Source organism: Oryctolagus cuniculus, chromosome 15 (assembly GCF_051225735.1).
Source record: "Oryctolagus cuniculus isolate XC-2025 breed Fujian yellow rabbit chromosome 15, ASM5122573v1, whole genome shotgun sequence".
NCBI lineage: Eukaryota > Metazoa > Chordata > Mammalia > Lagomorpha > Leporidae > Oryctolagus > Oryctolagus cuniculus.
This window is the reverse complement of record NC_142881.1, coordinates 19,908,666-19,925,336: the sequence shown is the minus strand read 5'-3', so window position 1 is coordinate 19,925,336 and position 16,671 is coordinate 19,908,666. Positions and strand designations below refer to the sequence as shown.

The 16,671-nt window shown below is 42.4% G+C and overlaps 1 protein-coding gene across 5 annotated transcripts in view; it reads left to right on the top strand.

Annotated features, from left to right (window-relative positions):
- Window positions 1–16,671, top strand: part of MXI1 (MAX interactor 1, dimerization protein) — a 90,949-nt gene that overhangs the window by 25,538 nt on the left and 48,740 nt on the right. For all 5 annotated transcript variants that reach the window (XM_070057234.2, XM_089314047.1, XM_089314048.1 and 2 more), the window contains exon 3: window positions 14,091–14,120. In XM_070057234.2, coding sequence (XP_069913335.1) covers window positions 14,091–14,120 — 30 coding nt within the window. The remainder of the gene's footprint in view (window positions 1–14,090; window positions 14,121–16,671) is intronic.

Genomic DNA, 16,671 nt, shown 5'->3' with positions numbered 1-16,671 from the left:
GAGGCAGAGAAAGAGAGAGCGAGCGAGAGAGCTTTCACCCACTGATTCATTCCCCAAATGGCTCCAATGGCCAGGGCCAGGAGCTTCCTCGGGGTCTCCCACGTGGGTGCTGGGGCCCAAATACATGGGCTGTCTTCTGCTTTACCAAGCATACTAGCAGTAAACTGGTTTGGAAGTGAAGCAGCTGGGACTTGAACTTGTGCCCATATGGAATGCCAGTGTTTCAGGGAGCACCTTAACCCGCTGTGCCACAACACTGGCCCCAAGTCATCTATTTTGATAAAGCAACCAATTTTCCATAATTCTGATTTTGATTAGTTAAGGACAATTTAGGATTGTTTTTGCTGAGAAACTGTAAAGAATCTTTTGTATAATGAAAAAGACTAGAGCATAAAAGTGTAATAAGTTTGCCTTGCTATTTTTTAAAAGATTTATTTATTTATTTTTTAAAGGTTTATCCATTTACCTGAAAGAGTTACACAGAGAGATGAGAGACAGACAGAGAGAGAGAGACAGAGAGGTCTTCCATCCTCTGGCTAACTTCCCAGTTGGCCTCAGTGGCCGTAACTGTGCCTATCCAAAGCCAGGAGCTTCCTCCAAGTCTCCCACGCGGGTGCAGGGGCCCAAGCACCTGGGCCATCCTCCACTGCTTTCCCAGGCCATAGCAGAGAGCTGGATCGGAAGTAGAGCAGTCAGGACTGTGGAAGACCCAGAGGAAGCACCTGGCTGCTGGCTTCAGATAGGCTCAGCGCTGGCCATTGCAGTCAATTGGAGAGTGAACTATCAGATGGAAGACCTCTCTCTCTCTCTGCCTCCCCTCTCTGTAACTCTTTCAAATAAATAAATCTTTTAAAAAAAATGTGAAATGAATGGTACCAGAAACATAAGAGTATATACTATAAGATTCCATTATAGGAAATTTATAGAAAAAGGCAAAACTGTAGAGACAGCAGATCATTCACTGGTGGCCTGTGGTTGGAAGGAGATTGAGACTGCCAGTGTACATGAGGAACATGAGTGATAGAAGTGTCCCCAAACTGGATTGCAGTGAAGGTTACACGGTGGTCTACGTTGCCTAACAAAGTCTTGAACATGTGACAAATGCTAAGAACTAAAGGTAGGATGAGGGAATACGTATTAAATAATGATTTGTTTAAAACTTGTAATACACAGATACGGGGTGAGGAATAGGGAGCATAGCCAGTTGGTAACATGGCACCTCCACTGCCTCAGGGAGATTCAGCTATCCTACCAAAATCACACAACCACCAAAGCCAATTATGACATAAACTGTTTCCATTAACCTCAAAGTATTACTTCATGGCTCTAGACAGTCAGTTTCTACTTTCTGCCTCTGGTCTCTGGCAACCTCTGATGTCTTAGTGCAGTTTTACCATTTCCGAAATTTCGTATAAATGAAATCATGTAGCATATATTGCATTTATGTCTGACTTCTTTCATTTAGCATAATATCTGAGATTCATGGTATTCCATGTATCAGCAGTTCATTCCTTTTTGTTGCTCAGTAGTACTCTATTTTATGGACCTCTCACAATTTATTTACCCATTCATCAGCTTATAGACATTTAGGTTGCTTATGGTTTTTAGCTTGAACAGATGTTATGAACCTTCATGAATTGGCTTTTTTGTGGACATACATTTTCATTTCTCTTAAGTGGGATTGCTGGCTCTTGTATGTATTAAGTGTGTATTTATAAAGAAGCTTCCTATTTTCAAAGTTTAAGTATTACAAAATTTGCAGTAGTTCCACATCTGGGATAGCACTTGGTATTGTCAGCCTTTTTAATTTTAACCAGTCTTGTGACTTTGTCATGATGTCTTACTGTGTTACAATTTATGTTTTCCTTATGATTATTCATCTTGAGCATTCTTATATGTGCTTATGTGCTATTGATATGTCTTCTTTGGTGAAATCTGTTAAAGTCTTTGTCTAATTTTTATTGAGTTGTAAGAGTTCTTTGTACATTCTGGATACAATTCTGTATGTCTTTTCCAAATACATTCTGCTTGGTGGTTTGGCTTTGTCCTTTTCTTAAGTGTCTTTTGAAGAAGAAATCTGCATGCTTCAGTATCAGAGTTTTTCTCTAAAATTCCTGTAGTTTTATAATATTAGGTTTTATAGTTAGATCTGAAATTTATTGAGAATTGATTTTTGTAAAAGAGGGAGGTTAGGGTTGAAGTTAATTTTTTTGCCAAGTAGACATTAGTCCCTGTACCATTTGTTGAAAATACTATACTTTCTGAACCAAAACCTTCACCAACCAGGCGGTCAACCAAATGCTGCTACAGGGATATACTCGGCTCCCCACCCAGGAGACAGTGGCTTGAGACTTGCTGCCCCAGGTCAGCAGGAAGCAGCTATAGAAGACAGACCATCGCCCCTTCCACCCTCCTGGACTTTTGGGCCAATGTAATCCCATACAGCACTTGATTTATAAAAAACAAAAAGGGGGAATGTTAGTAAAATGGTGCAGTCTTATCTGTGGCACCATCTGTGCCTCAGATGCCATCTTAGGCTCTGGCACCCCATCACCACATTGCACAGTAGGCTTTGGTCCTAAGCTCCATGGCCTAACCACGGTGTCATCTCCACCCCCACCCTAATGGAATTCACTACTCCTACTTACCTCCACCCCCGCCCCCCGCAAATGTTTAAAAGGACCTGTTCCCAAACACAGACTCTTGATCTCTCTTAGGCTCTCCTCCTCTCTCATTCCCACACCTTTTCCCCCCACCCATTGGGCTTTTCCCACTGACAATAAATCTTTCCTCTTAAAAAAAAGAAAATACTATACTTTCTGCATACTTTTGTAAAAAGTCAGTTGACTATAGTATTTTGTAATTTTAACATAACCTTAAGTATTTGATACTACTGTAAATGGCAGTTGAATTTTTTTTTTTATTTGACAAAGTTAGATAGAGACAGAGAGAAAGGTCTTCCTTCTGTTGGTTCACCCCCCAAAATGACTGCTACAGCTGGCACACTCTACCTATCCGAAGCCAGGAGCCAGGTGCTTCCTTCTGGTCTCCCATGCGGGTGCAGAGCCCAAGCACTTGGGCCATCCTCCACTGCCTTCCTGGGCCACAGCAGAGAGCTGGACTGGAAGAGGAACAACCGGGACAGAATCGGGTGCCCCAACCGGGACTAGAACCTGGGGTGCCGGCACCGCAGGTGGAGGATTAGCTTAGTGAGCCGCCGCACCAGCCACTAAGAGCATTTTTAAAAATTAATTAAATTCTTGCGGCGCCGGCACACCGGGTTCTAGTCCCGGTTGGGGCGCCGGATTCTGTCCCGGTTGCCCCTCTTCCAGGCCAGCTCTCTGCTGTGGCCAGGGAGTGCAGTGGAGGATGGCCCAGGTGCTTGGGCCCTGCACCCCATGGGAGACCAGGAAAAGCACCTGGCTCCTGGCTCCTGCCAGGATCAGCGCGGTGCGCCGGCTGCAGCGGCGGCCATTGGAGGGTGAACCAACGGCAAAGGAAGACCTTTCTCTCTGTCTCTCTCTCTCACTGTCCACTCTGCCTGTCCAAAAAAAAAAAAAAAAAAAAATTAATTAAATTAATTTGAAAGGCTGAGAGAGAGAAAAATCGAGATCTCCTATCTGCTGGTTCACTTCCCAAATGCCTGTGACAGCTGGAACTGGGGCAGGCCAAAGCCAGGAGTCAGGAAATCACTCAGGGTCTGCCACATTGTGGACAAGGACCTGTAGTCAAGCTGTCACCACTGCCTCCCATGATGCACATCAGCAGGAAGCTGGAATTGGGAGTGGTGCCGGGACCCAAATCCAGGCGCTGTGGTAGAGGATGCAGGCCTCCCAGGTGGCCTCTTAGCTGTTGTGCCGAATGACTGCCCTATTAAGAGTTTTTATCAAGTGTATCTTTTGAGATTGAGAATATGGGGTTTTTCTCCCTTTTAATATGGAAGATTGTATTAAATGATTTTTGAATCTTCTACCAACCTTGCATTCCCAGAATGAGCCCTACCTGGTCATGCTGTATTTGGTAATGTTGGAATACTGAAGCTAACCACTGAGAGTTAGCACAGACTTCACAAATTTAAGGATGCATGTCTGCCTCACTACCAATGCCAGCCACAAGCTTAGGCATCCCTAGCTATTCTCACTTCTGACAAATTGGCTACAAATTGAGGGGTCCCATAGCTCCCTCAAGTTTTATAATTTGTGAGAACTCCTCATAAACTTGGGAAAGTACTGTACTTTAAAGTTTTATTATAAATGGTACAATCAGGACCAGCTGAATAAAGAAACACTTAGGGTGACATGGAGCTTCTGTGCCTTCTCCCCATGGAATCAGGATGCATTATCCTCCAGCACATCAGGGTACTCATCAACCAGGAAACTCACACAAGCCTCAGGTTCTAGTTTTTCTTAGAATGTCATTAGGTAGGCATGATAGAATCAGTGGCCATGTGGTTCAACTCAGTCCCCAGCACCTCACTTCTGCCTGGATGGTAGGCTGATACCAGTGACTGAAAGCCCCAACACTCTGAGCACAGGGTTGGTCTTTCCAGCATCACCAGCCTCTTCTGCGTTTCCTTCGCATAAATTCAGATGTGGTCCAAGAACACACTATGAATAATGAAGATACTCATGCTAGTTGGGAAATTTCAAGGTTTTAGAAGCTCTATTCCAGGAACTGGGCACAAAACCAAGTTATTATAAAATAATAATGCTTTCTATATGTTGTTGGCTCAGTTTACCAATGTTAAGAATTTTTTCTATGTTAATAGGGAGATAACCATACATATTTCTTTGCTTTTTTGTTTGCTTTCTGTGTAATTTCTTTGTTAGGCTTTGGTATCATTATGGCCTCATAAAATGAATTGTAAAGTGTTCTTTTTTGCTATTTTTTTATTGTTTAGTTATTTATTTATTTTTGACAGGCAGAGTGGACAGTGAGAGAGAGAGACAGAGAGAACGGTCTTTCTTTGCCATTGGTTCACCCTCCAATGGCCGCCGCGGTCGGCGCGCTGCAGCCGGCGCACCGCACTGATCTGATGGCAGGAGCCAGGTGCTTCTCCTGGTCTCCCATGGGGTGCAGAGCCCAAGCACTTGGGCCATCCTCCACTGCACTCCCTGGCCACAGCAGAGAGCTGGCCTGGAAGAGGGGCAACCGGGACAGAATCCGGCGCCCCGACTGGGACTAGAACCCGGTGTGCCGGCGCCGCAAGGTGGAGGATTAGCCTAGTGAGCCGCGGCGCCGGCCTGCTATATTTTTGAAAGGCTTTATGTAGGATTAGTTTACTTATCACCTAAATGCTCAGTAAAATTTACTGATAAAGTCTTTGGACCTGGAATTTTCTTTGTGGAAAGGTTATTTTTATTATGAATTCAAATTTTAATAGATACAGAAGTATTTAGGGTTTCTGTTTCCTCTTTAATCAGTTTTGACAATTTGTATCTTCCAAGAAATATTTTCATATATAAATGATCAAATTTAAATAATATTGGCATAATTTTAAATAATATTGGCATAAAATTACTTATAATATTCTCTCATTTTAATGTTGTTGAATCTGTAGTGATACACATTCTCTTTTTAAAAGAGATTTTATTTTATTTCATTTTATTTGAAAGGCAGAGTTACAGAGAGGCAGAGGCAGAGAGACAGAGAGAGAGGTCTTCCATCCACTGGTTTACTCCCCAGATGGCTGCAACAGCCGGAGTTCCACATATCCGGAGCCAGGAGCTTCTTCCACGTCTCCCACATGGGTGCAGGGGCCCAAGGAGTTGGGCCATCTTCTACTGTCCTAAAAGTCAATTTTACTGATTTTTTGAAGTCAGCTTTTGGGGTGCCAGTGTTGTGGTGAGTGTGTTAACTGTGGTGCTTGCATCCTGTGTGGGTAGCAGGTTCAAGTCCTGGATGCTCTACTTCCAATCCAGCTTCCTGCTAATGTGCCTGGGAAAGCAGCTGAAGATGGTCCAAGTCCTTGGGCCCCTGTACCCATGTGTGAGACCCAGATGAAGCTCCTGGCTGCTGACTTCTCTCTGGCCCAGCCCTGACCATTATAGCCATTTTTCCCTGCCTATTAAAATACACATACAGAAAAATGTCCAGATCTTTTCTACTGCTCAATGAATACTCACAAAAGTGAAACCACTGTCCCAAATCTTTCTAACCTCACTGAGGTAACCACTATTATGACATTTTATACCAGATATGTACGTTGCCAGTTTTGAACTTTATATAAATGGTGTTATGCAGTATACATTTTTCTTTGTCTTGTCTTAAATTCAACATTATTAATTGTGATTAATCTGTGTTATTATAGTTTTTTTTCATTTTCATTGCTGTATAGTGTTACATGAATTTTTCATAATTCATCCATTCTACTATTGGTAGATGTTTGAGTTCCCAGTTTTTAGATAGTATGAAGAGAGCTATATGAACATTCTTTTCTGTGTCTTTTGGTGAACAAATATATGTAGTTTGGTATATGCCTATAAGTGAAAATGCTGAGTCATAACATATGCATATGTTCAGCTTTGATAGCTAAATTTTAAGGAAAAAAGTTATTGATTGTAATTATTCTTGGCCATCATTTTTAGACACTTGCTTTTTGTGGGCTTAATTCTTGTGGTGGTTATATGTTTGTCATTAAGGAAGAAGCGATTTATTATGAGACATTTTTTACCTAAAAGTAATATTCAAGTTTTACTGTATTCAGTAGATCTTGAAAAGAAGATGTACCTTTTAATGGAAACAGATGTGGAAAAGTACCATTTTGGAACAATAATATAAGTAGAAGTTTTACTATTCTACCAATTCATGTAGATTTTCTCTATTAGCCTGTGAAGTATAAAAATATATTTCACAGACCCCCATAGCTGAAATTTTCTATTTTATTGTCCTTTGAGAGTGTGTGTGTATGTGCATTTGTGTATAAATTACAAACTTTAGGATACCAATTACAAGATATTCTTGTAGCTTCATAGAGCAACATCTAGTTGACTCTTGGGATTAAACACTAACACAAAAATTTTAACAAATTAGAGGTAGGCTCATTAATTCAAGGAAGATGGAGATCTTTTCTTTGGCTAGAAGATAGTGTTAATTCTAGGAATACAGGCTTTTCCTTTCCCTTCATGGTGGCACTATTTTTTTTTTTTTAATATTTAACTTTATTTATTTGAAAGACAGACTTACAGAGAGAGGTAGGAACACAGAGAGAGAGGTCTTCCATCTGCTGGTTCACTCCCCAAATGGCCACAATGGCCAGAGCTGAGCCGATCCGAAGCCAGGAGCCAGGAGCTTCCTCTGGGTCTCCAACATGGGTGAAGGGGCCCAAAGATTTGGGCCATTTTCTGCTGCTTTCTCAGGCCATAGCAGAGAGCTGGATCGGAAGAGGAGCAGCCAGGACTCATGCTGGTGCTGCAGGCCAGGGTTTTAACCCGCTGTGCCATAGCACCGGCCCCTGAGATGCATCTTTGCTTCAGGAATGTTAAAATAGAAAAAAAAAAAAACCCCACATTTGTTTGTGTTAAAATGTATGAATAGAGTACTATTGCTTTACATTTTTATTGTTTTTTTTTTTGTTTTTTTTTTTTTTTTAAGATTTATTTATTTAGTTGAGTGTCAGATTACAGAGCAGAGGCAGAAAGAGAGAGGTCTTCCATCCACTGGCTCACTTCCCACATGGCTGCAACAGCCAGAGCTGCGCTGATCCAAAGCCAGGAGCCAGGATCTTCCTCCGGGTCTCCCCCAAGTGTTTGGGCCATCTTTCACTGCTTTCCCAGGCCATTGCAGAGGGCTGGATGGGAAGTGGAGCAGCCAGGTCTTGAACCAGTGCCTACGTGGGATGCCGACGCTGCAGGCCGGGGCTTTAACCCACTGTGCCGCAGCGCCAGTCCCAGCACTACTATTGAGTCACGCTGTACAGTTTTGTGAACTTCAATCTCTGCTTCATTTCATTGCCTCCAGACTACACCCTAAAGAATTGAAAGTTTTTGTTAGAGCTGTGTTGTAGTCAGTGAAGAGTCACAGATGACGTTGAGATAATGGCTCCATTCAACTAAGGAATCCATTAGGATGTCTCTCTCAAAGGTAGGTTATTTGTGAAAAAGATTATCTGTGATTCAGTGATACAGTGATAGAAATGTCTTTGTCTTTGGAATTTTTAGGCATTCAAAGTAGTAGCTGAAAGGAAGACAGTTCTTTAGTGTTTGCTCTCAGAGGTGCATTTTATTTGGAGAAGAAAAGTGGGCTAACCAGATGGATTCTTCCGAATAGCTCAGCCTTACAGGAAATCTATCATAATTGAGTATTTTGGTGGCACGTTGCTGGAAGGGCTTCGTTAGACACATAAGCTCGGAGAAGCAAATGGGTTGTTTCTGAGTGTCCTAGTGTGTGATTTGTTCATTTTCTCATACATTCCCAGTACTGTTTGGCTTGTTATTTTCTCTGTGTACATATAATTAAGCATCTTTCCGTTTGTCATGTTCCTAAACCTTGCACAGCTGAGCAAATGATCAAGCGGCTTCCATCTTTTCTTGAGTTTCTGTTTCTTCTCACTATGGTTGGTTGGTTGCTTGTTTGCTTTATTTTCAGGACAATTCGAAATGTCATTGAGAACCTGCTGATTTGTTGTTCCGTGAAATATACCTAACAGTATTTTGGTATTTTTAGTCCTGTTATATACAATAAAATTACTAGTAGTAGCTAACATTTATTGAGTACTTACTATGTTCTAGATGCTTTTATATAATTTTGGCTAATTCTCACAGTAACCCAGCTGAGACATGTGATAATAGTTTTACAAATGAGGAAACTGTTAATCAGAGAGGTTAAATAATTTGTTCCTAAGTTATACAGCTGGTGTGAGTAGAGTGGCAGAGTTAATGTTTAGACTCAGGACTTCTAACAGCATGGGTCTTTGTGATCCTTGTATGTTATTCCTTGGTTTTGCTTTGGACTTCACAACTCTGCTTATTTGGATAACTATCCCTTCCACTTGCCATTCCTTAGCATTCCAGACTGTCCTAGTAGCAAGAGTACCCATCACTTAAGCCCTGTAGGCCAAATGCTATCTTTCTCCAAAAATTTCCCTAAAGCCCCGTTTGGATGTCAGTTCTGCTTCCTTTAAGCCACCACAATACTTCATATATTTGTTTTACCACGAGTTATAATGATTCCGATACCTATCTTAATTTACCCACTGGAGACTGTCTGTGATTTCCTGCAGCCTACAATAACCTGGAACATAGAAGGTACTCATATTTGTTGACTTGATATTACAGGCAAAAATTTACCAACATAGAAATAAACATGGATGATCTTTTTAAAAAAAACTTTTTTATTTGAAAGTCAGAGTTACATAGAGAAGGAAAGGTAGAAAGAGGGAGAATCTTCCATCCACTGGTTCACTCCCCAGTTGGCTGCAATGGCTAGAGCTGTACTGATCCACAGCCAGGAGTGAGGAGCTTCTTCTGGGTCTCCCACGTGGGTGCAGGGGCCCAAGGACTTGGGCCATCTTATGCTTTCCCAGGCCATAGCAGAGAGATGGATCGGAAGAGGAGCAACCAGGACTAGAACCGGCACCCATATGGGATGCCAGCACTGCAGGCGGTGGCTTTACTTACTGCACCACAGCACCAGCCCCAGGGATGGACATTGTAGAACAACAGGTTAAGCCACTGATAGGGGAGCCCATATCCCATATCAGAGGGCCTGGAATGGAGCCCCGCCCCTGCTTTTTTTTCTTTCTTTTTAAACATTTATTTATTTATTTGAAATTAAAAGGCAGAGATACAGAGAGTGAGAAAGAGAATCTTACATCCACTGAATCACTCCCTAAATGGCCACAAAGGCTGGGGCTGAGCCAGGCTGACGCCAGGAGTTTCTTCTAGGTCTCCCTTTGGGTGCAGGGGCCCAAGGACTTGGGCCATCTTCTGCTGCTTTCCCAGGCACATTAGCTGGGAGCTCGATTGGAAGTGGAAAGCTGGGACTTGAACCAGCACTCACATGGGATGCTGGTGCTGCAGGCGGAGGCTTAACCCGCTATGCCACAGTGTCGGCCCCCATGTCTGCTTTCGATCCAGTTTCCTACGAATGTCCTAGGAGGCAGTAGATGATGACTCAAGTACTTGAGTCTCTGCCATCCAGCGTAGGAGATCCAGATGGAGCTCCTGGCTCCTGCCTTTGGCTGTTGGAGGCATTTAAGGAGTCTCTCTCCGTGTTGCCGTATGTTTCAAATGAATAAAAATAAATCTTAAAAGTGTGTATGCTTTTAAAAATAGGAATGAATACTACTGATGATTTTTTTTTTAGATTGGAAGAACATGGCAAAATGGTAGTGATGGGTGCATTTATGATCACTTTTGCTTTTTGTTATTGGAAATCTTATTAAATTTTGCTCATGGGATAGCTAAATATGACAGGTATTTCCAGGTCTGGTGAAAGGGCTCATAGTCTTAGGCATCTTTGTTTTTTTTTTCTTGAAAGGCAGAGAGAGAAAGATCTCCCCTCCTCTGGTTCAGTCACCAAATGCCTGCAGTAGCCGGGGCGAGGCCAGGAAAGCTTGGAGTCAGCCTGAGTCCCCCCTTCATCTGTTGCCCTCCAGGATGCACATTAGCAGGATGCTGGATCAGGACTGGATCAGGACTCAAACCCAGGCACTTGCGTATGGGATGTGGGCGTTCCAAGTGGGGTCTTAAATACTATGCCAAACTCCTGTCCTCTTAGCTATCACTTTTTTCCTTAAAAAAAAAAAAATGAAGATAAATAATGAAAAGTCTGTTGAGGGAGATAGGAAGAAACTATTGTTTTAATTTTGTTTACAACAGTGGATCAGATTTTGTTCTTTTATTGCTAGTTTTGATATAATAGGCTCAAAATAATATTGGAATTCAATAATTGGCTATCACTGGGTATATTTTGCATTTATGACTATCAGTGGGATTGTTAGGCTGTTTAGAGCAAGTTTATGGTAAACAATCTACTCTTCTCTAAGTATATTATTTCTATTCATTATTTAGTATTTTATATGTGATCTGTCTTTTGTTTCACTTGTTCTTAGTTTTCTTCTTAGAGAAAGGCAATTAAACCAAATTTGTTCAGCAAGAGGGGCCAGGGAAAATATTATTATTAATTACCTATTTATATTTTGAATAATTTTATTTTTATTTTTCAAAATTAATTTATTTGAATTGCGAAGTTACAGAAAGAGTTAGAGACAGAGACAGAGAGAGAGAGAGAAGTCTTCCATCCACTGGTTCACTCAAATGGCTACAATGACTAGGGCTGGGCCAATTCGAAGCAAGGAGCCTGAAACTGTATCCAGGTCTCCCATATCAGTGGAAGGGGCCCAAGTACTTGGGGCATCTTCCTCTGCTTTCCCAAGTGCATTAGCAGGGAGTTGGATTAGAAGTGGAGCAGCTCAAACTTAAACTGGTGCCTGTGTTGCAGACTATGGCTTAACTAAGTGTTAACAGTGCTAGCTCCCCATATTTTTTATTTTAAATCTCTTTAAAATATACCCTTCCTGTCTTCTGACTTAATAAGTAACTTTAACGTTTCATTTAAGCAAAAGAACTTAAAACTTTCAATAAATGCTTGTATCATGATAGTGGTTTTGTTATTTATTGAGTTTTGAGCTGAGTCTGTTGAACTGGTCATTTCATCTTTTTATAGTTTATCCCATCTGAATTGTATGTATATTTGCTGTTAATTTTGACAAACTCTTGAAACAGCCTAAGATTCTTTTTACCTCCTTAAGGGAGAAGCCCTTTTGTTAAGATAATCTCTTAAAATGAACTTCAGTATTTTTTATTACATGTCATTTGGACTTTGTAAAGTTACTAAGAAAGTAAAAAGTAGATAGGAGACTGTAACTCAAAGAAGTTTTTTGGTTCTTGAACTTAAAGAGTGGTTAAAATTTCCACAAATTATGAGGCTGCCAAAACACTCTTGTTAAGATTTTGGAATCTGATTTACTAAATACCCATTGGGGAGAAAAAAAATCACATTAAAGCAATCAGCAGTATAATATTCTGAAGGCATTCAGCATTAACCAAAATATAGGAAATGGTTAAAATTTTAGTTCTAGTGATAGAAACCTGAATTCTTCATTATAAAATTTTAGGTTTTTTAAGGATTTATTGTGTATTTGAAAGGTAGAGTTTGAGGGAAACAGAGAGAGAGCGATCTTCCATCCTCTGGTTCACTCTCAGCATGGCTGCAACAGCCAGGGCAGGAGGGCCTGGCCAAAGCATGGAGCCTGGAACTCCATCCAAGTCACGTGGGTAAGGTAAGGGGCCTGAGCACTTGGGCCGTCTTCTGCTGCTTTGCCAGGCATGTTAGTGGAGAGCTGGATCGGAAATAGAGCAGCTGGGACATGAACCAGCACCCACGTAGGGTGCTGGCATTGCAGGCAGGGGTTTTACCTGCTATGCTACAGCACTAGCCCCCTCCCATATACTTTAAATTTTTTCTAGATTACTTATAACAGTAAATACAAGGTAAAATCTATGTAAATAGTTGTACTATGATGACAAGAGAGTCCATATGTTTTCATTATAGATGCAGTTTTTCCCCTAAATGGTTTCAATCTGCAGTTGATTGTGTGGATGTGGAACCCGCCAATATGGAAGGCTAGCTATACTGTTCCTGTTTCATAGACAAGAAAACTAAGCACAGATAAATGAGAAATGAAAGGACTTTACCAAGGCCACTCAGCATTTGAACCCACACAGTCTAGCTTTAGACCTGTGCCTTTAATCTTTGTTCACTACTGCTTTTCAACAGGAGGGTAAGAATTTGGGGTTTGGAATAAGACAGATCTTAACTCATGGCTGTCACTTACAGTCTTGGGATGGAAGTATGTTTCTTGACCTCTCTGAGCCTCAGTATTCTTGTTTATAAAACAAGGGTTGTTTTAGGCATAAAATGAGATCTGTTAACTGCTTAGCACATTGTTCAGCAGGCACCATGCTTATTTGTTAGATGGTAAGCATCATCATAACGAAGACTGACATTTTCTGTGACCCTGAAGATCTAAAGTATTACTTAATTCCTTTAAATTAAAAAGTTATCAAAATAATTTTAAAAACACACAGATACTGAAAAGCGAAATGAAAAGGTCACCAAAAGAAAACAACCATTAGTAGGCCGGCGCCGTGGCTCAATAGGTTAATCCTCCACCTTGCGGCGCCGGCACACCGGGTTCTAGTCCCGGTCGGGGCGCCGGATTCTGTCCCGGTTGCCCCTCTTCCAGGCCAGCTCTCTGCTATGGCCAGGGAGTGCAGTGGAGGATGGCCCAGGTGCTTGGGCCCTGCACCCCATGGGAGACCAGGAAAAGTACCTGGATCCTGGCTCCTGCCATCGGATCAGCGCGGTGCGCCGGCTGCAGCGGCAGCCATTGGAGGGTGAACCAACGGCAAGGGAAGACCTTTCTCTCTCTGTCTCTCTCTCTCACTGTCCACTCTGCCTGTCAAAAAAAAAAAAAAGAAAAAAAAGAAAACAACCATTAGCAACTTTTTATTTTAAAAGATTGATTTTATTTATTTGAAAGACAGAATTACAGTGAGAGGTAGGGACAGAGAAAGAGGGATCTTCCATCACTGGTTCAATCCCCAATAGGCTGCAAAGGCTGGAGCTGAAACAATCAGGAGCTAATCCTCCGCCTTGCGGCGCCGGCACACCAGGTTCTAGTCCCGGTCGGGGCGCCGGATTCTGTCCCGGTTGCCCCTCTTCCAGGCCAGCTCTCTGCTGTGGCCTGGGAGTGCAGTGGAGGATGGCCCAGGTGCTTGGGCCCTGCACCCCATGGGAGACCAGGAGAAGCACCTGGCTCCTGGCTTCGGATCAGCACGGTGCGCCGGCCACAGCACGCCAGCCGCAGCGGCCATTGCAGGGTGAACCACCGGCAAAGGAAGACCTTTCTCTCCTCTCTCTCACTGTCCACTCTGCCTGTCAAAAAAAAGAAGAAGAAGAAGAAGTCTGACCAGATACTGCATTTTTAAATAAATTCACTGGGTGTGGTATAGCAATAACTAATTCCCCCTTCTACAGCCTTCATAACAAGCATGTCTAATGCTCTTTTCTTTTTTTTCTTTTAGATCTACACACAATGAGCTGGAAAAGAATCGGTGAGTCAGTGACAAGGTGCAGCTTTCACTTACATTTAAAAAGCAAACTCACCATTTTACCTGTGAAGATAATGTAATAATAGTACATATGCAGTTGCAATGTTACTTTTAAAAGTATATAACCTATCATGGTTCTGATGTATATATGCTTCCTCTCCCTCCCCCCCCCCAAAAAAAAAACTAACTTAAGTAGTAGGCTTATAGTATGTATAAAATGGAAAAAGTAAATACGTTTTTGAGCTCATTAGAATTTTGTGTTTCTAATATAGCCTTCTTCATTTCTGTTTCTGAAGACAGGTTAATTGTGATAAATTTGTGGCTTAAATATGATCTTACTAAAGGGATAGGTTTCTGAAGAGTAGGTCATAAACATGACAAATTGTTGAGCATTGAATTTTTCTTTGCAGTTTGTTCATTCCTTGTTCATGCATTCAGATATTTATCAAGTATGAATTATATGTCAGTGTCTGGTAGGCAGAATATTTACATAGGAAATATGAGTAGATTCTGTCATTAAGGAACTCAAAGCTTCATAGATAGGTAATTCAAATACTGCACAGGGTCAGGCATTGTGGCACAATGGGCTAAACTCCTTCTCATGACAGGGTGCTGGTTGTAGTCCTGTCTGCTCTGCTTTTCATTCAGCTTCCTGGTGATGCACCTGGGAAGGCAGTGTAAGATGGCCCAAGGACCAGATTTAGATGTGAAGGAATTACAAAAGCCATATAGGGGCTGGCACTGAAGCCTAGTGGGTAAAGCTGCCACCTGCAATGCTGGCATCCATATGGGCGCTAGTTGAGTCCTGACTGTTCCACTTCCGATCCACTGGGAAAATAGTAGAAGATGGCCCAAGTGCTTGGGCCCCTACACCCACGTGGGTGACCTGGAGGAAGTTCCTGGCTCCTAGCTAGGGATAGACCCAGCTCCAGCTGTTGTGGCCATTTCGGGAGTGAACCAATGATGGAAGAGCTCTCTCTTTCTCTTCTCCCTGTAACTCTGCCTTTCAAATAAATAAATAAATCTAAAAAAAAAAAAAAAAAAGAAGAAGAAGAAGAAGCAAGCCATGTGGGAGACCAGAGTGGCATTCCTGGCTCCTGGCTTTGGCCTGGCCCAGTCCTGGCTGTTGCAACCACTTGGAAAGTAAACCAGCAGATAGCAGATCAGTTTCTCTCTTTCTGACTCTCTGCCTTTCAAGTAAATAAATCTTTAAAAAAAAAACTGGATAATATGATAAATATGGTAATGGATAAGCAGAAGGCGCTGAAAGATCATTGGGGAGGGTCACCTGATTTCCCTTTGAAGGTTATCTTGAAAGGGTCTGCAGAGGAATGAGCACTGTATGTTAAGGAAACTGCAAGGGGTTCAGTGTGAAAACAAAAGGCTAGAGCATGAGGTAAGGCAGACCAGATGTTGAAGAGGCTTGTCACCCGTGTTGAAGAGTGCTTTTCCCGAGAGCAATAGGAAGCAGCAGCAATTGAGTGATGCTAAGATGGGTTGCCATATGATCATATTTGTGTTTTGGAAAGATCACTTCAGATTCACCTGTCTGAATATGGTCCTTGGGCCATCTTCTGCCTTCCCAGGCACGTTCGCAGGAAGCTGAATCACAAGTGGAGCAGATGGGCCTCCATCTGGTCCTTTGATATGGATGCTGTTACCACGAGGGGCAGCTTAAGCTGCTGTACCACAGTGCTGGCCCCTATATATATATACAGATATAGTCACATATCCGTCTCCCCTGTGAAGCTTTGAGTTTCTTAGTGACAGAAACTATCTTACACAACCTTGTATTTCCTATGTAAATAATCTGCCTGCCAGATAATTGGTTGGTTCAGTGAAGGAGTACCAGAGGCACGAAGGCCCCTTTGGAAAGGCTTTGTAGCAATACCGGTAAGAGATAATGTGACCACAGTGATACAGGCAAACAAAATAGAGAATGGAGTCTAGTCAGGACAGCTCAGTGGTTAGGTGACTGTAGACAGTTTTAGATGGTATAGCCATTGACTGAAGAAAGGAATGTAGGAGGAGGACAAGTCTGGGAGAGAACACAAGAATTATAAGAGTAAAATATTCTCATTTTTGCACAGAGATTAGTTTAATAACAACAAACAGGGATTGTCTGCACCAGCCACTTTTGACAGAGATTAGATCTCATGACCATCAATTTTTTGTCAAGCCTTTTTTTTTAATTAAAGGGATATTACAGCCTGCCTGCCTCATTGCAGATCAGTTTATTTGTCAAATCCTTTTGAAAAGGTGTTGCCTAGTTCAGCTTAACTAACCACTTTGTATGTCGCTCCCCCTCTTCATGGAGGAACGACACTAAACCCTGCCTAGGCTTCATATCTGAGTCACGGCACCATTATGTCACTCCCCCTCTTCGTGGAGGAACGACACAGGACCCTGCGCTGTTCTTTTGTCTGCTCGGCCCTCTCCGGGTTTGCTGCTGGTTCTTCCCGGGTTGGCTGCCGTCCCTTCCACCTCCGTGGAAGGGCGGTTCCCCCTGCCACATTCCCCACTTCCGCGGGGGAGCGGCACACTGCCGGCCGGC